General features: G+C 44.5%; 2 protein-coding genes across 2 annotated transcripts; one reads left to right on the forward strand and one right to left on the reverse strand.

Moving 5' to 3' along the window:
* Positions 1–31: 31 nt before the first annotated feature.
* On the forward strand, positions 32–24077 carry LOC110320846 (histone H3-like centromeric protein cpar-1). The gene is made up of 4 exons (XM_021196953.2): positions 32–807; positions 17644–17886; positions 18257–18564; positions 23588–24077. The coding sequence occupies exons 1-4, from the start codon at positions 405–407 to the stop codon at positions 24023–24025; spliced, it is 1392 nt and encodes a 463-aa protein (XP_021052612.1). The 5' UTR covers positions 32–404; the 3' UTR covers positions 24026–24077.
* Positions 17489–18002, reverse strand: LOC110321041 (histone H4). The gene has a single exon (XM_021197135.2). It carries the CDS (start codon positions 17976–17978, stop codon positions 17667–17669), a length of 312 nt encoding a protein of 103 aa, XP_021052794.1. The 5' UTR covers positions 17979–18002; the 3' UTR covers positions 17489–17666.
* Positions 24078–24257: the final 180 nt, after the last annotated feature.

Raw genomic sequence — 24257 nt, forward strand, 5'->3', positions numbered from 1 at the left:
GGGGCTGGAATCTGGAGCTGGGCGGTGCTGAACAAAAACACTAGCTTAGTTCTGCCCTGGGACTTTGGACGGCGGGCGGGGGCGCGCGAGCTCCTCTCCGGCAGAGCCGGACCCGCCCTCTACGGGCAGCTGCCAGACGTGGCTCCACCCTCGCAGAAGGTTGGCGAGTCGGCCGGGCGCCAGGCTGGACCTGGGGGGCGGGGGGCGGGTCTGGAGGCGTGACGGGCCCGAGCCAATGGGCGAGGTCGGTGCCTGCGACGTCACGGCCAATGGCGCGGCAGCGCGGGAGTTTCAAGTCGCTGTCTCCGCCCCGCCGTGGGGAAGACTGAGCCTATAAAGGCGGCCGGCTCGGGCCGGTGTCAGGTCCCCGTGTGCTCCTCGTCTGGGTGTCTTCCGTCTCCGCCATGGCCCGTACGAAGCAGACCGCCCGCAAGTCCACCGGCGGCAAGGCCCCGCGCAAGCAGCTGGCCACCAAGGCGGCCCGCAAGAGCGCCCCGGCCACGGGCGGCGTGAAGAAGCCGCACCGCTACCGGCCCGGCACCGTGGCGCTGCGCGAGATCCGGCGCTACCAGAAGTCGACCGAGCTGCTGATCCGCAAGCTGCCGTTCCAGCGCCTGGTGCGCGAGATCGCGCAGGACTTCAAGACGGACCTGCGCTTCCAGAGCTCGGCCGTCATGGCGCTGCAGGAGGCGAGCGAGGCCTACCTGGTGGGGCTGTTCGAGGACACCAACCTGTGCGCCATCCACGCCAAGCGCGTCACCATCATGCCCAAGGACATCCAGTTGGCCCGCCGCATCCGTGGGGAGCGCGCTTGAGCGCCCCGTCTCCCTTCCATCCCCCACAAAGGCTCTTTTCAGAGCCACCACAGCTTCCCCGGAAGAGCTTAACGCTTTGTCCGTACATCAGCCTTCTAGATAGTTCTAGGTTGGTATTTGACCTCTATTGTACCTGTTTGTCTGCATAATGTTTGCTTCCAAGGAAGCTTTGCATGCGCTTAATGTAGGTGATGTAGGTGGTTTAACGTTAATTGACGTCTTAACACTTGATTAGAAGACTGCTAGCTACCTGGGATTCAGCGTTTATTGCTATATGGTTCCATGGCAATTGGTTAGTTTCTCTTATTCCTATTAATTTACTTAAATGCCAACTCAATTCCCTCCTCCCCCTTGCCCCACAAAGGGTCTTTTCAGAGCCACCACAGCTTCCCCAGAAGAGCTGTGCAGCTTTTCGTCTTTAAGCTGCCTTTACATTCTTCCTGTCGGGTTTCCGCAGAGGGTTTTCCCGGCCCGCGGGATAAGTTATTCCGTGGGTCCAGGGGGATCACCACGAACCTGAGGTGAAATGGAAGGAAAGAAGGAAGCCCTGCAAAGGTGTCAAGGCTTCGTTTATTGCGGGCTTGAACGCTTGGTTATAAACACTGAGGGAGAATGGGGAGGGGTTGAGAAACGATCACAAGAAATAGCGAAGGACGAATGGGGGGGATGCTGAGTGCAGACTGGAAACTTTTACTGATTTCTCTGAGTTTTGGTGTTACTGCTCCGGAACACCGGCCAGCTAATCTCAAGATTCCCGGATCCTCCCAGGTGTCAGTTTAGGACAGTAGTAGCCTTGGGAGGAGAGAGATAGAGCAGTCTTGGCAGAGAATGTGTCGAACAGCCCTGGGAAGGAGAGGGCAACTCGGCACTCAACAAAGAACTATATGGCTCTCAGATGCAAACTGTAAAAGGCCTGAGTTTTCTCAACCTGCTCCAACAGAGGGTGGTTGTAGAATTATTGTCCACGGTGCCTCTGATTTCTCCCAAGCGTTAGCTATAGCCGCCTAAGAATTTACTAATTCCAGGCGCATTTGCACAGCGAAGTGCTTAAAATATTCTATCCAGGTGCTCAACTTTTGCATGCCTCCTCTCCAACTCAACGTCAGTCTTCGCCGTTTTATCCTTTATTTTTTCGTTCCCTTCTAATGTGCGTTGCTGAGTAATGGAACTTTTTTCTTTTCTTTTTATAAATGAGCACCTGGCTAATTGTATATGAGGCCAAGTGTCAAGCCTTGCAAGACTATTTAGATTGCCCTTTGCAAATTAGTGTATTTTTGCTAACATGTGTTACTTCTCTATCCTCTTGAAACAGTTAATGTTTACAGCCACCTTACAATGTTTTGATATTTTGTCTTGCTTGGGAGGTCCTCATGTTCACCATTACATAACAGGATTTAAGTCTTAGCATTGAGTATCTTTTTATCTGCCTGCTATCAGGTGAGTTACTCCGTTTAGATTTAATTACTGTGGTGATGGTATGTAAGGTGTGTGTGTGTGTGTGTGTGTGTGTGTGTGTGTGTGTGTGTTACAGGTAAACCACATAGTAAAAGGCTGACCTACAAACAATATTCCTTTGGTTCCATTCTAATTGCCCTAATTATCCTTGTCTCCATGTCTAACCAGCTTGAGTAGTGCACACACCAGTGTTTCAAACAGTTCTTGGCAGTAGTGATATGTCAAATTCATCTTGTTTTCTATACCATTCTACTACCATACGGCTTCCCAAACCTCTTTATTCCTTTCAGATTATCCACTTTACTGATAGATAACTTTCCTTTTCCCCTCTCATCTATTAGAAGTCCCTTGTCCTTTGCTCAAAACTCACAAATCACCAAATACTTTACAAATGCTTTTGAGTTGTATAACGTTATTCATCTGTCCAGACTCTTGCCTTAGTTGACACCCTCAACAACCCTGGTCTAAGATTACATGTTCAGGAAGGTTTCTCACTGTCACTAAGTAACAATCTAAGAGGAGAGTCTTTTGAAAATTCATTTAATTTTTTTAAATTTAGATTTATATGTATGAGTGCCTTTTGCATGTATGTATGTATGTATGTATGTATGTATGTATCATATGGCTACCTGGTGCCTGAGGAGGCCAAAAGATCTATAACTCCTGGAACTGGAGTTATAGATGCCATGTGGGTTCTGGGAATTGAGACCTGATCCTCACCAAAGATGCTATTTCCTGAGCCATCTTTTCAGCCACTTTAATTACTTTTTAATCTAAAATTTTAACACACAGCTAGTTTCTGGGTTTTTTGTTTTGTTTTGGTTTTGGGTTGTTTGTTTGTTTGTTTGTTTGTTTGTTTGTTTCGGCTTCCTAGGTTTAGATATTCTCCTAGCTGAATAAATAGCAGCATGCGACACCTGTAAGTAAAGTATCTTCACATTCTGTTCTGTCCAAAATATCCTCCCTTTTCAAATTCCCAGAATCCCTCATGCTTCAAGTCTTCCTTTCTTTGGGTTCCTCTTCTCTCCTGTACTCTACCCATCCACAGCATGGGGTCAGCAATATTCATAGTATTAACATCCAAGCAGTGTCTGAGACACCACACTGGGTAGGAAATACTTACTGATGGACCTGACTTCCTGTTCCATCCCTGCTTCGGAGTGTGCTGTTGGGTTCAAGGAGCCTGTGATGGTTTGTATATTCTTGGACCAGGGAGTGGCACCATCTGGAGGTGTGGCCTGGTTGGAATAGGTGTGTCACTGTGGGTGTGGGCTTAAGACTCTCACCCTAGTTGCCTGGAAGTCAGTCTTCCAGTAGCAGCCTTTGGATGAAGATGTAGAACTCTTAGCTCCTCCTACACCATGCCTTCCTGGATACTGCCATGTTCCTGCCTTGATGAAAATGGACTAACCTCTGAACCTGTAAGCCAGCCCCAATTAAATGTTGTTTTTATAAGACTTGCCTTGGTCATGGTGTCTGTTCACAGCAGCAAAACCCTAACTAATACAGAGCCTGATCTCTTGGAATCTTTGAACTTACAGAGGACGAACAGCTCTGTGCTGGAGTTCTGGGAAGAACTTCTGAGGTCCTTGAAGCAGGTCACAGATCAGGGGAGGAAGCAGAAAATGGCTCAGAAGCAATGTCTGAGAAGGCCAAGGTGCTCTTTGAAAGTGACCTCACTCCTGACTTTAGCTTGCTTCTGGTAACAGTAACTGTGAAGAGAATTCAGCAGGGTGTACCCCCAATAGCACCCCACCCCTGCCCCCTGAGCACCAAGGGGCAGGTGGCCAAGGAAAAGGACCCTCTTTGTATCCCTGAGGATTCAGCGCTGCAGAGACATTTCTTTGGGATGTGGGTGGGAGCTCAGGATGGGACCTCCCCAAAGTATCAACAAATGAAATCAATCTAAAGAGTGGCAGAGAGAGGGAAGGTAGACAGAAGGGAGTAAGAACCTCGTTGCTATGAATTGGGACATAAGGCTCATGGAGAGGCAGGACTCAGCTCCAGACTCTGAACTGGGGAAGGGGCCACAAGAAAAGACAGGGATCCCAGTTCCTTTGACCTGAATAGAATTGTGCCCACATAACTTGCTGTAAGGATGTAGATAGTTACAATTTACACAACACGGGTAAAACATAATTGTTAGGTCCAAAGTGAACTCCCCCAAAATGGCAGTGCTGGTAACAGTGTCCTAAACAGAATTTTGGCCAGGTAAACAGGATTGTTGGTAGGTAAACAGGCCTAAAAGTATATTTCTATTTGCTAGGGATCTCTTTGTCAAGAGCCTCCCTTAATCCACCCCAAAGATCAGGCACCTCAGGCAACAGCATCTAGTTCCCAATCAATCTAGTTTTATTAGCTCAGAGACCCACCCTGCTGACAGTCTTATCAAATCTGCTTGGTTTTCCACCCTTTTGCTCTTCTCTCTGCCCTCCACGAGAGATAGTCTTGAAGTTTGGTCCCCAGTAAACTTCTCTGGCCCAGGAGTGAGCTAGTATGGTGGTTTCATTGCATCTTGGTTACAATAACAGGTGCTAATGGTATCATTAGTATTAATAACATCAGTATTCTTGCTGTTCAAAATAGCCAACAGCATTCAAGTGAAGATGGAGTTACTTTGGTTTAAGAAGGGATAAGGAAGCCAGGCATGGTGATACACACCCTTAATCTTAGCACTCAGGAGACTTCCGCAGGGGGATCTCAGAACTTGAGGCCAGCCTGATTTACATAGTGAATTCAAAGAATGCCAGGGCAACACACACCCTGTCTCAAAAAGGGGGTGTGATACTGGGGGGGGGGGGATGGCAGAGGACTGGGGTGGGGCTGCAGCTGATCATATTACAGTCAAGAGACAGCAGTTGGTGCTCAGCTTGCTTTTTTATTCAGTCTGGGACCCAGTGATGGTCCTGCCTACCTCCCCGCCTCACTTAAGCTTGTCTAGAAACACGCTCGAAAACACCTTAGAGGTGTGTCTCCCAAGTGATTCCAAATCCAGTCAACTTGACAAGAAAGACTGTTAGACCTGAGAAAAACACATCTCCATGACTGTCTGAATAAGCAAGTTTTATTCACAAGGGGCTGGCCAGACGACTGCCTCACCCTAAAACAGGGTTTCATTGAACAGCCCCTCATTGGCTTTTGGGGTCCCTTTTATGGGGAAGGACTAGGGTTTATAGAAAACAGCTGTTGAGATAATTGGCTGTTAGCACCTGGACAGAGGGGTGGGGGACTAAGGGCTCACAGCTGACTGTGGGGTAGATAACTGGATAGGAAACAGCTGTCAGGATAATTGGCCAATTAGAGAGGAGGCAATAAAATAAGTTCAAGAATACATCATGTGGAAGGGGAGCCATCAAGGGATCTGAGAAGACACAATTTCATAAAGCAAAAGGGCAATCATGTAGCACAGGTTCAGGAGCTTAGCAAGGCAAAAGGGCTGGGCAAACATCATGGGATTACAAGTTCAGGGTAGATTGAAAAACATGTTTTGTGGTACATTAGGCTTAGGAAGCAGAAACTTATTCTAGAAGATATGGAGATTTAAAACAATGTGGCTTCTTACCAATAATATGGTTCCTGTTTTGTTTCACAGAACCACCAGAAGTATTGTAAATCTCAATTATAATTAGATCATGAAAAACAATGGTAACGAAATATGCTAGTTTCTAGACAGACAGGGGAGGACTGTTTTATTTTTGTTGAACATGTGCAGAAACTGTATGTGCCAATGAAGCCTGGGTCTCATGTTTTGCTTTTCTTGTGCATTGAGTCATGGTTTCAGAGAACTGTACATGAAATATTACATAACCTACAGTATATCTTAGCACAACTTGGAATCAGCCATAACTGATTTCTGCTGACATAAAACTATAGCAAAATATTCATTTTATTACCAGATAGATAGATAGATAGATAGATCTAAAATGGAAACAAATTACATATAGTGCTTATTTTCAACCCTATTCTATTTCATGGAAGAGAAATTTTAAAAGGACACTGCTTTTCATTCTCTAAGAGGAAGTTATCATGAGCTAATAGGTTACAACATCCCAGAGCTATAATTACGTTTTAGACTAAATACTTGAGTTTCACATGGGATAGTAATGGTATAGTGGTTAAAGGCGCTTCCACCGAGCCTGGTGTGCTGAGCTCTATCCTGCAGCCCATGCCATCGATGGAAAGAGAAAAACAACTCCAGCAAGCTGTCCTCACACCTCGAGCCCTGCACTGGGTACAGCACGTATACACACACAGAAAATAAAAATGTACTTTTAAAAGAGGTTTTTTAAATTACTGATGGTTTCAGGATTAACAGAGAAAATCACCAAGAACACTATAAAATCAGCCCTCATATAAGAACTTGTTACCATTTCCTTCAGTCGGATAAAAGGAGAAATCGTAATTGGTGACCAGTGCAGCAGAGGCAGTACTAAAAGATGAACCCTCTGTGGTGGGGGCTTGTAGGCCGAACTCTTTAGGGTCCTGAATGCTAGGAGTGGCTTTCTTCTGTCAGTAGGATAAGATGAATGGAAGATTGATTACAAAAAGTGCAAATTAAAACAAACATACACAGGAAAGAAATGCTCATATATACCTGACACCCTCTTCTGGCCTCCATAGGAACATCCCACACCACCCTCACAGACATAAATAATATATTTAATCTTTAAAAAAAAAAAAAAAAAAGATAAAACTAGAACTCAGACAAAGGCAAGTTAAACCAATAACGGATCTCACTTGAAGTTTGCAAAGTTGAAACATGTTCAGGGACGGCCAGGATGGAGGGTGTGTGTGCCTGAGGCTGCCCTGGCAGCACATAGACCTAAGGCAGCCATCATACAAGGCAGCCACTGCTGCTTAAGACAAGTTTACATAGGTCCAGAAATTCTGTTCCTGGATATTTATTCAAAAGAAATTCTCATGCAAGTTTATCAGAAGACATGGTAAGGATGCCTAGACACTGGAAACAATGTGGGCATTCCTCATCAGGAGGAAAGGCATATATGTTAGGCTAGGGCCTAAGTAACTGTTGTCTGGATAGCCTGCCATTATAAGGAAAAATTTTCATGTTTCTGGTGTTACTAGGAACATGAAAATACCAAGTTGATTAAATATTCTGTTATGTTCTGTGCCCTTAGGAACCAGTCACTACGAAGTCAGCAGAACTGATTTATATAATTACCCACAGTAAGAGCTTGGGCCTGAACCAACCACCCAGCAGCACTTCCTGCACCTGCGTATAAGCTTTTATGGTCCCTGGGATAGACTCAAAGAAAAGAGAGATACCTACACCAATTTAAGAAACTATTTGGAATAAGACTTCCATTTTGAGTGGTGGTCAAGTAAAGTTTAAGTTCCCAAAACCTCCCTGTGAGCTGACATCCTACCTGGCAGAAAGAGACATCTATGTGGGTAATTGACATCCCAGTTGGTGAGTTAAGACATGAACGTTACAAGTCCTATCCTGGTAGACAAGACATAAATATTAGACAAGGGCAAGTTCCCTACCACAGTTGAATACCCCATTGGGAGGATACATAGAGACAAAGATATGTTCCTAAGAAAATCCCCCCATCCCTAAATCTGATTGATGGGATAATTTGGCACAGATGATGTAGATATCAGGATTAAAAGCCTGTAGAACCTTAACTCAGTGTCATGGTTTAGTTTTTGAATCTGGACCCTGAGCCTGCTTGATCAGTCCTGGGGTGTATGCTCAGTAAACTATCCCTGTCTGACTGAGATCCATGTTTGTGTAGTTTGTGGGGTGGTTCCTGGGCCCCAACAAAATATAGATACACTGTCTTCTATTTGGGCTGCAATGATAAAATGTTTTGGTAATTTATAAACAGAAGTGCATTGTGGGTAGCTGCAGAGGCTCAGAAGAGCAGGAGCAAGCATATTTGTGTCTGGTGAAGGCATTTGTCATGGACTATGCTTTAAAAAGTCCTCAGCATGGGGTGAGGGGTGACCAGTCGACTCACTAATTCCGTCGATGAGGGTTCCACTCTTATGATTTAATTGTCTCTGGTACTGGCTAGCTTTTATGCCAACTTGACACAATCTTGGAAGAAGGAATCTTAGTTGAGGAGATGCTTTCGTGAGTCCAGCCTGTAGGCAAGTCTGCAGGGTGTTTTCTTTTTTTTTTTTTTTTATTTTTGTTTGCTTTTAGATTATAATTTTTTTTTGTTTTGTTTTTTTGTTTTTTGTTTTTGTTTTTTGAGNCAGGGTTTCTCTGTGTAGCCCTGGCTGTCCTGGAACTCGCTCTGTAGACCAGGCTGGCCTCGAACTCAGAAATCCACCTGCCTCTGCCTCCCGAGTGCTGGGATTGAAGGCGTGCGCCACCACCGCCCAGCTAGGGTGTTTTCTTAATTGATGATTTGTTTGGAGGGCCCAACCAGTTGGAGGTAATGCTGTCCCTGGGCAGGTGGTCCTGGGATAAGGATGCAGCTGAGAAAGCCTTGGGGACTACCCAGTAATGTGTACTCCTCTATGGCCTCTGCTTATGTGACTCCCTCCAGATGTCAGCCTTATTGGAGTCCCTGCCCTGATGGATGCCCTGATGGATGGTGGACTACAAGGATGAAATAAACACTTTCCTTCCCAGGTGACTTTCAGTCTTGGTGTTGTATTTATTATAGAACCCAACATAGAAATGCTAAGAGTTGTAAAGCCCTCCCCCCATACTATCATATTGACTAATAAGTCTTAATATGCACATTTACCCAGGTATGTGGTGTGGGAAAAAGGATACTATGTTCAGAAAACAACACCTAACAACAAAAGTAGACCTTAAAAACACAGTTCTGGGCCAAGTGTAGTGGTACCCACGTGTAACCCCAGTGTTCTGGAAGCTAAGGCAAGAAGATTACAAATTCAAGGCCGGCTTGGACCATTCAGGAATTCCACCTTATCAAAAACAAAAGAAAAAAACAAACAAAAAAAAAACAGACTAATATTTTAAAATCCAATTTTATTAATATAATTTATTATAATACACAGAAATAAGACATTTTAAACATAAAATTGCTTTTTACAAGGGTGGAAGATTAGGAACTAAGTGTAAAGAGAAGAAGAAAAAACTAGTTGCTTAAGCAAATGAGAAATAAAGTTGTCTATGGAGACTAGTAAACAGAAGATGGTGTGAAGGAGCCAGAGGAACTTCTGAGGCAGGAGGCCAAGTCTCAGGCTTCGGGACAATAGCAGATGGCAGTCCGGTGATGAGATCGATGAGATCAGCGAGCAGCCACAGCAACTGCTCACTCTGAGGCGTGCCGCCGCTTGCCTGAACCTGACAGAGGGAAAGGCTGTGGTGTGTACTTAGGTTCTACTGCTGTGATGAAACACCATGACCAAAAGCAAGGCGGGAAAGAGTTTTATTTCTTCTAGAACCCAGGACCACCAGCCCAAGGCTGGCATCACCCACAATGGGCTGGGCCTCCCACATAAATTACTAATTAAGAAAACGTCCTACAGGCTTGCCTATAAGCCTGATCTTACAGAGGAGCCTCTTCTATTGAGGCTCCCTCCTCTCTGAAGATTCTAGCTTGTGTCACGTTAAAATAAAACTCGCCTGCATGGGTAGAAACTGATCAAAACCAACTCTGAGCCTATGGCCTTTAATTGTTCAGGGACTGGAAGATGGGCTACAGATGGGCTTCAGGCAGTGCTGGGGCAGAGCGGCTCAAGGACACAAGAACGGCCTTGCAGACATCTGTGCCACCTAAGTATCTGGTGACAGGAAACTAGAGAAGATGTTTGCCCTGAAACCAAAGTGGACAATAAACATCACTTTTGGATTCTCTCTCTCTCTCCAGACAGGGTTTCTTTGTGTAGCCTTGACTGTCCTGGATCTTGCTGTATAGACCAGGCTGGCTCAAACTCAGGTCCACCCACCTCCTGGCCAAGTGCTGGGATTAAAGGCATGGACCACCACCACCTAGCAATTTCACGGCCTTCAGCCTTGGCTTCTCATAACTTTTACTTGCTCTCTAAAGTATTCCTATTGGAAAGAAAAGCACTTTCAGCAACACTAAAGATGAGGGCATTTAACTTTGACAAACTAGAATTTTCCATGGCTGCTCTCATCAGCCTATCAGTCATCTTATTATCTGGGGAGGAAGCTCATTTATGCATACTGTAGGGAAATCAAGCAACTCAGAAGTAATCAAAGCTAGGAAAACTTACACCTATGAATCATTGTTAAATTTTTGTGACTATTCCTAGTAATTCTCTGTATATCCATTCAAATGTGTACTAGTCTCAGTTTGTATAAATATAAACTCTGGTCTTTTGGCTGAACTAGAAAAACATTATTAATAGCTGCAATAAAGTAGAGGGTTTCAAAGGAAGAGAACGATGACTCAAAGGTGGCTAACCTGGCTATTCATGAGGAAGCTGCAAGTCAGAGGATCGAGCCTAGAGAGGAAAAATCAGACTTCTAACTGGCTTTCAGGGAAATGTATATGATTGGGGGGCAGGAGAGCTCTCTGACGCCATTATATTAGAAACAGAACTGTAGAATAGACCCACAGTCCTTTGGACTTACCTCTAGTGGATGTTCTGAATCTACTCTAGAGATGAAAGAGAAGTTCTACCTCTTGGAGAATTTTCAGTGTTGGAAATAAAAAGGAAACTATTTTGCTAGCAAGCCCCTCCCCCCTCCAAAGCATGATTACACCTCACATTCTTCATTGTTAACAGTGACTGAACAGGGTTTTATGGTCCTTCCTGTTACAGATAGCTGAGGTGAAAAAGAAGAAATGTGCCGGGCGTGGTGGCGCACGCCTTTAATCCCAGCACTCGGGAGGCAGAGGCAGGCAGATTTCTGAGTTCGAGGCCAGCATGGTCTACAGAATGAGTTCCAGGACAGCCAGGGCTACACAGAGAAACCCTGTCTCCAAAAAAACAAAAGAAGAAGAAGAAGAAGAAATGTATTAGTGGGAAGGGAAGCCCGATTCTCTGGTTTGATCTTCACAGATTCGGCATAGCTAAATGCTTCAGTCATGCCATAGCATGGTACTAATGAGACTGACAAGATATGGGCAAAGGTCACCATTGAGGTCATCCAAAGGAATCTCTCTGGAAAGATGTATACAGGTGTCACAAGTTGGTCTCTGTAGTACACCGCCTTTAATCTCAGCAATCCAGAGTCAGTGCCAGGTGGATCTCTGTACATTCTCAAAAAAGAAAGCAAAGCAAAGCAAAGCAAAGATACAGTAATGGCATAAAGGTAGGATATTGGAAAAACTTAGGAAGAAAAGGGAACATACTCATTGATTATTAAATTCAGTACTGTGCTATAAAAAGCACAAAGGAAGATTTAATAAAACAAGCCTTTACCTTTATAATTTCTACATCATCTACATTTGCCTCAAATGCTTGGCAAATAAAGCACCTGTGTCTCTTTCCATCTATATTTTTTTTTTCTTAAACCACAAATCGCTGGGCCATACACCCAGGTTTTCCAAATCAGTCAGTCTCAGCAAAAGAGCCAGGTGCCCCGTGCTGATGGGTGTGAGATCTCACTTTCAGAGCCACCAACTTCCGTCTGGAAATGTTCTCTGCTTCTTGTATTTGCTTAGTTCTCTTTAATGCAGTAAACCTCTGAAAGCCAGTGTTTCCAAGCACTTACACAAGAATCAGATGTGTTTATCTGCAAGGCCCTTAGCAGTGAGAGTTACAGCATGACATGAGCTAGGATAGCAAGCTGTTGGTGAGGTTGTAAAGGAAAGCCCATTTCTTTTCAGCTCAAATGGGCACAGATGCTGTCCTTGCAATCTCTCCTCAGCCCCCGCTCCTCCATTACTGAATAGCTAACTAGCTAGGATGGCAGGTATTCTGGATTTCCCAAAAACTGACACAAGCTCACTCCTTCTGCCCAGACTCCCCTGATTCCCCCAAACATACTGATTTCTGTAGTTTGAGATTTGGAAAATTATCTAGATTCCTCATCATATTCAGTATTTGGTACCTTGGACTGCTGAGCCCCACCCCCCCCTCTGTGTGTGTGTGTGTGTGTGTGTGTGTGTGTGTGTGTACACCATCTATTTCTTCTGGAGGTCAAGGTCAAGTCTTGATCCCTTCCTTTGACAGCATGTCTATTAAGCATCATGCTTAAATCTACTTCACCCTATAGTACTTAATGCTGTTGAGAGCCACCAAAAGTAAAGACCGATAAAATAATAGTTTATTTTTTGAGAAGAAGGCCTAGAATTTTTCCTCCAACCCACATATATCAGCAAATTTTGCAAATAAAAACTAGAATTGTTGGGGTCCAGGAGTCACCCCACAAACCACATGAACACCGATCTAAGTCAAACAGGGATGGTTTGTTGAATGCACACCCTAACACTGATCGATCAGGGCTACAGCTCAGAACTCGGGGTCTGAAGCCACAACCACGAATATTTTTCTGTGTCAGCTTATAAAGGCTAAAATCGCAAAAATCACAATGAGCTCATATACAGATGCGGGATGTGCTGCCTGGTTGGTGGCTGGCCCCGATGACAGTCATTTTAGACATAACTTCATGTTGACCTTTAGTTTAATAGGTCCTTCAGGAAGCTTATAGTTGTGGAATTTCTTAATATTAACAAACCTTAAAACATACAGGAGGGGCTGGGCTGGTGAGATGGCTCAGCAGGTAAGAGCACCTGACTGCTCTTCCAAAGGTCCTGAGTTCAAATCCCAGCAACCACATGGTGGCTCATAACCATCCATAACAAGATATGACGCCCTCTTCTGGAGTGTCTGAAGACAGCTACAAGTGTACTTACATATAATAAATAAATACATCTTTAAAAAAAAAAAAACATACAGGATATAACAGGGTATGTGGTCAGCATGGCCCTGTTCCCAGTCCTTATTTTTTGTGTCAGTGACTGACAGGCATATTACAGCAACAATATGAATAGCTGGTGGGCTGCAGCTATGCTAAGGCAGGAAGGCCTCAACAGAATGCAAAGATAAAATATAAACAAACAAACAGCAAACCTGCACTCAAATTTAATTGAAAACTGTATTTAAGACGGAGCCTCACTCCTTTCCACCCCTAAACCCCTCCACAACTTCTCATCCTGAGCCAATAGGGTCAGTCTGCTCCTTTCCAGCGCATAGGCCGCTCCTCTGAGACCTCATTTCCCAAGCTGCCAAGCAGGGGTTGCTCCTCCCTACCGTACAGGCCTGAGAGAATCCTCCAGTCAAATTCCTTTCTATGCCAAAGCTACTCCACTTCCCCACACACCAGGCAGGCTCTACTCTTTAGACTTTCCGGCTTCTCTGTGATCTGGAGGCTGTGAGCCCCCTCAGTAGGTACCTGTCCTCTGTTTCACCCTGTTGCAGGATATTTGATCACACTGTTGAACCCTGAGATTGTGGTGTGGTGTGGCTCAGCCCTTAGCACACACCTTAATCCCTCTGGCTGGAATACAGACACACCTTTAGTACACATCTTTAATCTCAAACAATAAAGGTAAAGCTAGTTTGTAGAAGGAAACACCAAGTTTGAAAGTGATGAGGCAACAACAAAAAAAAGAAAAGAAAAGAAAAGAAAAGAAAAAAGAAAGTGATGAGGCAGACAAAGTAGTGAATGAGAGAAAGATCTGACAGAATAGGATGTGCCCAGCTCTTACAGGGAGAGGAAAGGGAAGGGAAGTTACTTAAGGGGTGGGACAGAGAGAGAAGAGACAGTTTTACTGGGATAATTGTATAGAGACAGGTTGCAGAGAGAGAACAAGCTAGACAGAACAAGCCAGAGAACGAGAAGGAGCCAGAGGATTGGAACAGACTGCCAAAGTTAGTACGAGGCAAAGCAGAGTAATCAGAGGTCAAGAGAATCCAGATTGAATCAGTCAGCTTGGAGAGGCGTTGGAGCCAGAACAGCTGAGTTGACCAGCCAGCCAAAGTTCAGAAAGAACGAGGAAGGGGTGAACTTATTCAACAGCAAGTCTCAGACACTGAAAACATTCTAGGACTTGATTAGATTGTATGGGAGCTAGAAGCTTCCAGGAGTAGATCTAGGTCAGCAGACAGAGGCAGTAAGCCTCTCAAACCACAATTATATCAGAATAAAAGTTACTTTTACAACACCTCAAAAGTCTAAAGGCTTCTCTGGGGATCTTATTTTCACTTGCCAAGGCTACCCTGCTCCTCTGAGATCTTCTATCTCCAAACTCAGACAAGGTTCACTTCTTTATATGCCATCCCTCCTCAGAGATCTAGCGTAAGTTCTAGCTGCCCAGATAGGCCACCTGCCTGGACACCCAGCTTCCCTTGATCATCTGCCTTAAACCATTTGCTAACCAGAGCTTAGTCAACGTTTCTGCTGCCCAACCAATCCCCTCAAAAGAAAGAATGATTAAAAGATACCAAGTTGTGAGGGAGAGGAGATGAGAGTTGGTCTGAGGGAAGTGGGTGGATACAGCCAAGATACATTGTATATATGCATGAAATTTTTAATGAATAAAGAGTGGGGGGGGAGTTGAAGTGGAAACTTCTAGTTCTTTGGAAAGTTAGTTATGCCAAATGATGTTTTGAGGGAGCACACAGGTGAAAGGATATCTTGCTAAAGCAAACACATGAAAGACTGTTTTCCTGAAGCAGACTCAGGTGAAAGGAAGTTTGGATACAGGGAACACTTGAAAGGATGCTTGATGAAGGAGTATAAATATAACCTCACAGACAGTGGGAGACAGCACTGAGCATTGGTTTGGTTTGCTCCGCCTCACTATTTTTCGCTAAAGACACACACACACACACACACACACACACACACACACACACACACACATATTGTTGGTTAGCCTTGTGAGAAACTCACAATTTAGAGAAACTCACCCACTGCTCATGAGGTTCCTAGGGCAGCTTACCACTTCAGTGGCTTTGCCTCAGGCCGGTTGGGGAGCCTGGTGGTTTCTTCAGGATTGAACTACAGCTACCTGGTGTCTGCCTGCCTAGAGGACTGACTGGTCTATAGCTGCTGAGTCCTATTTGGTGTGTGCTATGAGACTAAACTGCTGCCCAAGAAGTTCAAGCTCGCCCCAAAGAACTATTGCTGAACATGCCCACTTCCCCCTTATCCTAATAACTTTTCTCTTCCACTACCTCTGTTGGGTAGTCGCTAGAGGAGAGATTGAACCCTTATTAAAAGTAGGTTGCAAAAACATTACGCCTACAAAAAGTATCCCAATAATAAAGGAGTTCCTCTATCCCATTCCCTTAGATTCTCCTGATGTAACACATTGCCCTTAACCAAAATAAATGAACATTGGTACAATAGGAGAAACTCATTGCATTTCGCCAATTTCCCTATTAAGGTCCCATTGGCTGAAAGAGCCAATCAGGATGTTACTGCTTGGCTCACCAGGGACTCTAGTTTTCTCTAGTAAGTCAGTTTCCCCTCTTCCTTCCTAAGCAAAGGCCGATGCCAGCTTCTGAATCTTGACTCTTCCCAGTGACAATTTCTGGTTGGCTCATATGATCTTGTAAAACATTACCATTGGGGGAAGAGTACATTAAACATGGTCTTAGTTATGCTTCTTACAATTGCATATAGTTACCTAAAGTGTATTTTCCCTTAACCACAATAATTATAGGTGGATCAATACAACTATATTCCTATGGTGGTCCTCACAGTATACCCAAGGTGATATACACTAAAATCCAACTTCTCCAATTGGAAGTTGGATTTTCATAAGTGATCGTGTAACAGAATGCAGAGGCTGCACACTATCCCACCTGAGTAAAAAGGTTAATATGCAAGAGCAAAAATAAAATAAAAACAAACCCACAGCCAATAACATGTTCAACCCAAATCAGCGTGCTACAGAATATAGATGCATAGAGAATGGCTTACTGCATTCTTGGCCGTGTTGAGAATTTGCTTTTGCCTTATCAAAATAAAACTGCACCATCTGATCAATGGTACACATGTTTTAGCAAGCCTCTTTCTAAACAGGTCCCAACACACCACATACTGAGTGGCTTCTCAAGATTTTCTTCCACTAAACACTATAGTTTGTCTATTGTTCATGGTGTTCTTGTTTGTTTGTTTGACTATACATTCTTTTTTTGTTGTTTTTAATATTTTATTTATTTTATGTACACAAATACACTGGCCCTCTCTTCAGCCACATCAGAAGAGGGCATCAGATCCTATTAGAGACGTTGAGCCACCATGTGGTTGCTGGGATTTGAATTCAGGACCTCTGGAAGAGCAGCCAATGCTGAGCCACCTCTCCAACCCTCATGGGGTTTTGTTTGCTTGCTTTCTTTTTTCTTTTTCTTTTCTTTTCTTTCTTTCTTTCTTTCTTTCTTTTTTTTTTTTTTGGACAGGCTTTCCCCAAAATCATGCATGTTGAACCCCTAACCCTTGTTTCCTCCCTGACTTGCTGAGATTATAGCTGTCACCGCCTAGCTTGCTTCTGTTACAGGACATTAAAACGTCGTTGCAATTGTATCCTAGCAGAGCTTCAATTCCAGCCCACTATTTCCTAGATCCTTACCTAAACTGAGGAGTTTTGCGAGGACTTTTGGGGGTCCTGCGTGGAGTTTAATTGTAAAGACATCGGAAACTTCTGGATACAATAAGGCTGTTGGCCTGTTTGCTGAGACAGTCCCTCAGTTAACCCATCTACCTAACCCGACCGACTTCTTGCCACTGTGTCCCACCACGTGTGTCTTCACCTCCCTGTTCCGTTCTTGTCCCTGCTTGTCTCCCGACTGTCCTGCCCCAGTTTCTGCTGCCAGCTCTTGCAGGAGGCCACACGCCTAACTCTTCCAGTCTGAGCCAATCAGCAGCAGGACAACGCCCGATCTATCTCTTACGTTGCCTTTTGGCGCAGAGGATTACGTGACGACCTCCACCACGGCAGCTAGCTTTCTAACATGGCCTCAAGAAAATCTTTTGGGAAGATGAGGAAGTATAGAAGGCGGGTAGTGGGGCCATAGAAATATAAAATATCCAGCCAAGCACAGCCACTCACTGGAAACACAGGGACATACCCCCATAGCCATTTGATAATGTGTGGACGTAGGTCATCCCAACCAAAGGGCCTCCCTATAGCAATTCTGCCTCTAACAGCTAAAGATTTAAGCCAGTCTCTTACCTGTCAACCAGCTCACGCCCTAAGTAGGAACTAAAACTCCCAGTGTGAGCAGAGCCTGCTGGATGCTATCTATCCGCTTTGAGTAAAGGAACTAAAGTGGATGGCTCTAAAGCGAACGCCTAGTAGTGTTGGGTCGCAAGGAAAATTAGCGCCTTTACCTTACCGAGTCTAGATCCATGGTTATATTTGTACGACCCAAGTCAGTGTCAGCTCTCCTGAGGAGACTGTGGTTGGCCCTAAAAAGGGCCGTTAGGGATGGGGGGCAGGAGTGAAGCAGCGGCAGCGCAGTCTAGCCTCCGAAGCCGTAGAGGGTGCGGCCCTGGCGCTTGAGAGCGTACACCACATCCATGGCGGTGACGGTCTTGCGCTTGGCGTGCTCAGTGTAGGTGACTGCGTCGCGGATGACGTTCTCCAGGAACACCTTCAGCACACCACGGGTCTCCTCGTAGATGAGACCAGAGATGCGCTTGACACCACCGCGCCGAGCCAGGCGGCGGATGGCAGGCTTGGTGATGCCCTGGATGTTGTCCCGCAGGACCTTGCGGTGGCGCTTGGCACCGCCTTTACCTAGGCCCTTTCCGCCCTTTCCTCGGCCAGACATTATTAATACAGTCTAAACCACCAGCTGGTGAGACACTGGAGGTGGCGTGCCACTAATATATGAGAGGATCGGACCAGATTGAAAACTGAAAGCGCGCGGGCGGGAAGCTTTCTAAATTGTCCCCGCTCTGGATGTTGCGTCATCTTCCTGTTTTTCTTTTCTCTTCTCTGCCCTCTACCGGTTCCTTACAGTCTCAAGCCTTTATTTTTTATTTTCGATTTTCTTAAATTATGGTGCCGAAGTCCCTCAGAGAATTCAGATCCCCAAATAAAACTTAGAGATGACACAGACTTTGGAAAGCACTGATGCTAAAAAGACAAAAGACCGGAGAAAGAGAAATTTAGAGATGAGAGGGGAGAGCGCTGCACTGAAGGGCCCGGAGCTCCTGTTAGGTAAAAACCGCAGCAAAAGTTCCAGTACCCAGCGTGACAATCGAAAGCAGCGGATCCGGGAATGTGTGTGGAAGGGAAGGGTCGCCGGAGTTTCTGAGTACAGTCGCCTGTTCCATTGGTATAGACACAGTGTTCAGATCAAGCAGAAACTAGATCCTAGGAAAACCGAGGATGCCGCGATCCTTCTCACCGAGGTCAGTGGGTTTCCACGCTCTTCTAGCCAAAGGCCCAGTGACTAGCCTAGGAGCCCAGGAGAGCTACTACGCTCGTTTCCACAAGTCCTTTGAGGTCCACCCTTTGTTTTCAGCTATCTGAAATTGTCCCTACTATGCAGTAGGCTAAAATTCACTTTTTCTTTTTTTTAAAAAATATTTATTTATTATATGTAAGTACACTGTAGTTGTCTTCAGACACACCAGAAGATCTTCAGATCTCGTTACAGATGGTTGTGAGCCACCATGTGGTGGCTGGGATTTGAACTTGGGACCTCTGGAAGAGCAGTCAATGCTCTTAACCCACTGCACTATCTCACCAGCCCAAAATTCACTTTTTCGAGTGTGTGTCGGCTTCATACAGTGACGCCCTGGGAAATGAACTCGAGTCTGTACTTCTAGTATGTCTATCATTCCCAGGGCCATCCTTAGAAGAATCTTGAGAAAGCGTTCTGTATCAGAAAGAGCGGTAGTGGGATGGTTGGGGTTGTTTTTAAAGTGATTCTATTTGTCTTGTTTTGACTGGTCCTTTGTTCTAACATCTATATGTGTTCATGAATTCCCCCCCCCCTTTTTTTTTTCTATCCAGATTTTTCTGGCTCCAGACATAGATGTAGGTTTTGAGTCACCTTAAGCTGGGAGCTCAGATCCCCCGCTCCCAACTCAAATGTTTTAAACCTAAGACCTGTGATCTTGGAAGGGAGCTCCCTCCTTCCCCAGTAACCCCAGCAGTTGTACAAGTCTCTTAACGGATAGATCCCGTTTGTGAACCACTGCATAGACATGCCTCCATGCCCAAACTAGCACCCTAAAATTCACAGAGCCCCTCCATCCCGTAGTAGCCGCTGTTTTCTGATTCCCTTGGCGACCCCTGGAAGCTGTGTTGCTTCACATCTCTGTATTTTGCGGACTTCTCTACATCCTTGACTATGTCCCTAATGGGATGTGGTTTCTGTGTCTTCTTTCTTTTTAAGGCGAAGTGCAGTAGAAGCTCAATGATTGTTTATGGGTAGACAGCTCCTGCCTTTGCCTCTTTCATTACAAAATAAAACAACCACATGCCCAGGCTGGCAGGGCTTTGGTACCAGGGCCCAGGCAGACTCAGAGTCTACCGTCTTCAGTGGAAGGGAATCAAGAATATTCTCCCATTTTGGACATGAGAATCATTTTGAGCTGAAGGGTTGAGATCTGTTTAAGAGTGGAACCTGCAAAAAGATATCAACATGTTATCCTGTTTGCAGAAAATCCGGAGTGGGGATGACTTCCAGGAGTGGGGAAGGGGGGGGCAACAATAAGGTCTCTTTTCAGGAATGAGACCTGAGACCACTCCTAAGCAGACACTGTCTCAGGACTATCCTGTCCCTGTCTATTCTCCTAAGGGCGATGTATTTTCCCAAAAGGTCATTTGACTTTCCTATAAGTGTCCTTTCTTCCTTTCTCTTTCCCCTACTTTAGGTATGTAGACCCCAAACTCTAACCACCCTCTTTGAATTACTCAGTTTTTTGAGAATTCCCATGTCTATGTTCAATACACATATTTAGAAGGAAACAACTGTTTTGACCTATCTATTCTTGTAAGATTCAGTTCCAACTAAGAAATATGGAGCTTAAAGCAAAAAAAAAAACAAAAACAAAAACAAAAACAAAAAAAACACAAAAAAACCACACATAAATTCTTTTAAAATGCCCTTAAAATACATAACTGATAACATTTCTTCAGATCTCATGAGAATTAAACAATACATTATATAGCTCTGAAATATCATATTATACTTTTACATTTGAGAACATTTGGTGAAATATTATATTAATTATATTAATATATTAAATATAATATATTAATATTATATTAATATTAATACTAAGTTGTCGTGTATAGGCAGTAATGGTGACTGATCAGTAGGAATTCTTTTCAGGACTTGATCTGATTTCTATCCAGTGGCAGGATACTGGAGGTACTGGTCCACCTCAAAAAGGAGTAAGAAAAAGGTCCCAAATACCTGTGGTTTCTTAGTTTGGTCCTAGGTCGAAGACCATTCAAAAATCAAAGCAAACCAGATAAACAGCCTGAGTAGCTGACAGACCAAAATTCACCAGGTCCAAGTTGGTGTTTGACTCTAACTCTGAGGTTTCTTGAAATCAAACACAAAATTTAGTCCATACTTTTGTATTAAAAATTTGTTTATACATACAAAATATTGCATGCCTAATAGTTCCTTTAATTCTTTTGTTTGCTTTTCACTGTATGGAAAAAGTTGAGCTTCTGTACTCACCCCCAATTAATAAGACCCCAGTTCTCTGTCTCTAAACTTTAGGCCCTTGTAATGTGGTTTGTTTTCTCTGAAACAGGGTCTCACTATGCAGCTCTGGCTATCCTGGAAATCTCCGTGTAGACCAGGTTGCCCTGGAACTCCTCTGGATCTACTTGCCTCTCTGCCATTATACCCTGCTTGGCCTTTTGGGGGGCATAATTTTTAATGAAAAACTTTAGAACATTTCTGAGAAATAGTTCTCTGCCTCATAACTGCAGAGAAACATTTTCTTCTGCATCATAACCCCTTTTCTGGTCAAAGTTTCGATCCAGAATTTCACATGAATATCACTCTAGCGTCGGAGGTGGAGACCTAGCACAGCTGAGCAGCATGACTGGATTGTTGCTGAAGGCAAAGTGCAGCGGAAGGAATGCAGATTAAGTTTGCCTGGGCATCGAGGAGTATCTCTTTTGGAAGGGACACTGATAACCTTCATGGTTTACTTCTTGATTTCTAGTTTTGTGCCATAGAATTCACATCTACAATGGCATCCTCATTTCTGAAGAGTACAAACCTCTTACAGGTATGATTTTAGAAGCTAGACAAGAGGAAGACTCTTGACTTTCTTATTGTCTGTTAAAATAAACCCTACAACTCCTGGACTCTGTGTCTGAATACAGCCGCTTTCTCTTCCTCTCAGAGGAAGTGGTCCAAGATCTCCAGCCAATGGCTAAGTATACAGACAATGCTGTACATTACATAAACATATACAGCACTGTATGTTTCCTTTATTATATGTATAAATATGTATGGTAAATTAACAGACAGTGATGATCACCTTCTTTAGTGAAATTTGTTTGCACTTTGGAGCCCTTATTGCATAAGATCAAGGTTACCTGAACATAAGCCTTGACAGATGTTTTAAATGGAAGGCTGCTACTAAGTAAATAATTCATGTGGAGCAAGGATATGCTGGGCAAGGGGATGATTTATGTCCTGGGTGAGAGGGCATGAGAGGATAGGCTTACAATGTAAAATAAAACTCCTGACTTCTTTTCTGGAATTTTTCACTTATTACCTAAACACTGATGAGGACAGAAATAAAAAATCTCAGATCAGAGAATTAAGAGTCTGAAGTCTGAGAATTTCAAACTTTTAAATTTTTAAATGAACACCCCATGTATTATGCTCCAGTGCATACATTACAAAGAAAATCTTACCAGGATACATGATATCTGGTGTGGGCACCATCCAGTCCCACAGGGCAGGTCCCCTTCTGATGGAAGCACTGAATGGTTTGATTGTGCAATATGAAGAATATGTTTCTGTGTTTTGAGGCTCTACCAACTGATCAATCTCACCCTAGATCCACTTTTATAGGGAGCATGGCTGACTATGCTTAAAACATTGTTAAGAAATGACCACAGGCAAGAAGTAACAGTTCACATCAGCGATACTTTATGCCATATTTTGGAGGTTACTTCTACACCTAAAGGATTCTTAAAGAAATTAATTAAAATGCCAAACTTCTAAATACTAACTGTGTTTAGTATTTTGGAATCTCCTTAAAATCAATTTCATTTTACTTGGATTTCAGCATAAAGAAAATACATTCTGTCACCTCAAGGGAAGTTTTAAATATTTTTACTTTTGGGTTTGAATTTTAAGAAGGTTGGTATACAATGCTTTTTTTTTTTTAACCAAAAAACCAGACATGCTATTAAAAGCTTTACTTTGAACCAGGCCGTAGTGGCACACACCTTTAATCCCAGCACTCAGGAGGCAGAAACAGAGGAAGCTGAGTTCAAGGCCAGCCTGGTCTACAGACAGAGTTCCAGGAACCCAAGGCTACATACAGAAATCCTGTGGTGGCACACGCCTGTAATCCCAGCACTTGAAAGGCAGAGACAAGTGGGTTCCTGAGTTTGAGGCCAGCCTGGTCTACAGGTCCAGGACAGCCAGGGATACACAGAGAAACCCTGTCTCGAAAAGAAAAAGAAAAACCAAATAAGTAAATGTTCATTTGCTTTGAAAGTTATTTTGACTTGTTGACTTGTCATCTCGGTGACAGGTTTAATTATCTAGTAACTGTTCTCCACTGGAAAGGCAGTACTAATACTTCTAGTCTTATCCTTCTGTTATATAAACATTTCATCTGCAGGACTTAATTGGCCTTTAGTGTAGAGGGGAGGTGGAAGGAACGCACTCTAGACGGAAGGAAAGGCGGGAGCGCCATACATAACGATAGTCAGTGCGCGCGGTAAATGTAAGACTCGGCTTTGGTAGGGTTTCGAACTAGGTAAAACTTAAGTTTGCATTTGGTTCCTTTCACTATACATCGTGTTGTCATTCTTCAGCCGTGGTACAAAGCGTTCAAACCGCTGGCACAATGCCTGACGTTAAATAAATGCTAACTGTCGGAGAAGATTTAAAGTATCTGGTCACTCGCTACAAAGTGAATTGCAGAACATGAAAAGGGCAAGTTTGTTTCCAAAGAAACCTGTTAGAAGAGCACACTGCGTGAGAAACACTGCATTAAGGGAAGTTGCATCAACTGAAAGGCACCATCTTTTTAAAACCCTCTGTGGTTCATAAGTACAGGAAAGGAAAAGTATCAGGAGAGAAGGAATAGTGTAACCATCTTGAAACTCAGCAAATAGGATCGAATTCTACCCAATCAGACTGCAAGTCCAAAAACTCCTGTTTTCTGGACCCAATCAAGACGAAGATAAGTCTATAAGTATGGCCACTAGGCGTCTGCAAGCCGAAGTCGCGAAAGTATGGCCCGTACGAAGCAGACCGCCCGCAAGTCCACCGGCGGCAAGGCCCCGCGCAAGCAGCTGGCCACCAAGGCGGCCCGCAAGAGCGCCCCGGCCACGGGCGGCGTGAAGAAGCCGCACCGCTACCGGCCCGGCACCGTGGCGCTGCGCGAGATCCGGCGCTACCAGAAGTCGACCGAGCTGCTGATCCGCAAGCTGCCGTTCCAGCGCCTGGTGCGCGAGATCGCGCAGGACTTCAAGACGGACCTGCGCTTCCAGAGCTCGGCCGTCATGGCGCTGCAGGAGGCGAGCGAGGCCTACCTGGTGGGGCTGTTCGAGGACACCAACCTGTGCGCCATCCACGCCAAGCGCGTCACCATCATGCCCAAGGACATCCAGTTGGCCCGCCGCATCCGTGGGGAGCGCGCTTGAGCGCCCCGTCTCCCTTCCATCCCCCACAAAGGCTCTTTTCAGAGCCACCTACATTGTCGATAAGAGTAGCTGTGTCAGCTTTCCAATTGATTTCCAGTGTTTCAAATACGCAAAGTGTGTCAGGCCTAATAATTATAAGTAGTCACTAACATTGAACCTTATCCCAGGTGCGTTCGATCTAGAGCTGATCTTGAGCTCACAAGTATGGGCCAATCCGGAAAAGGATTTCTAA

This window comes from Mus pahari, chromosome 4, assembly GCF_900095145.1.
Source record: "Mus pahari chromosome 4, PAHARI_EIJ_v1.1, whole genome shotgun sequence".
NCBI classification, from domain to species: domain Eukaryota; kingdom Metazoa; phylum Chordata; class Mammalia; order Rodentia; family Muridae; genus Mus; species Mus pahari.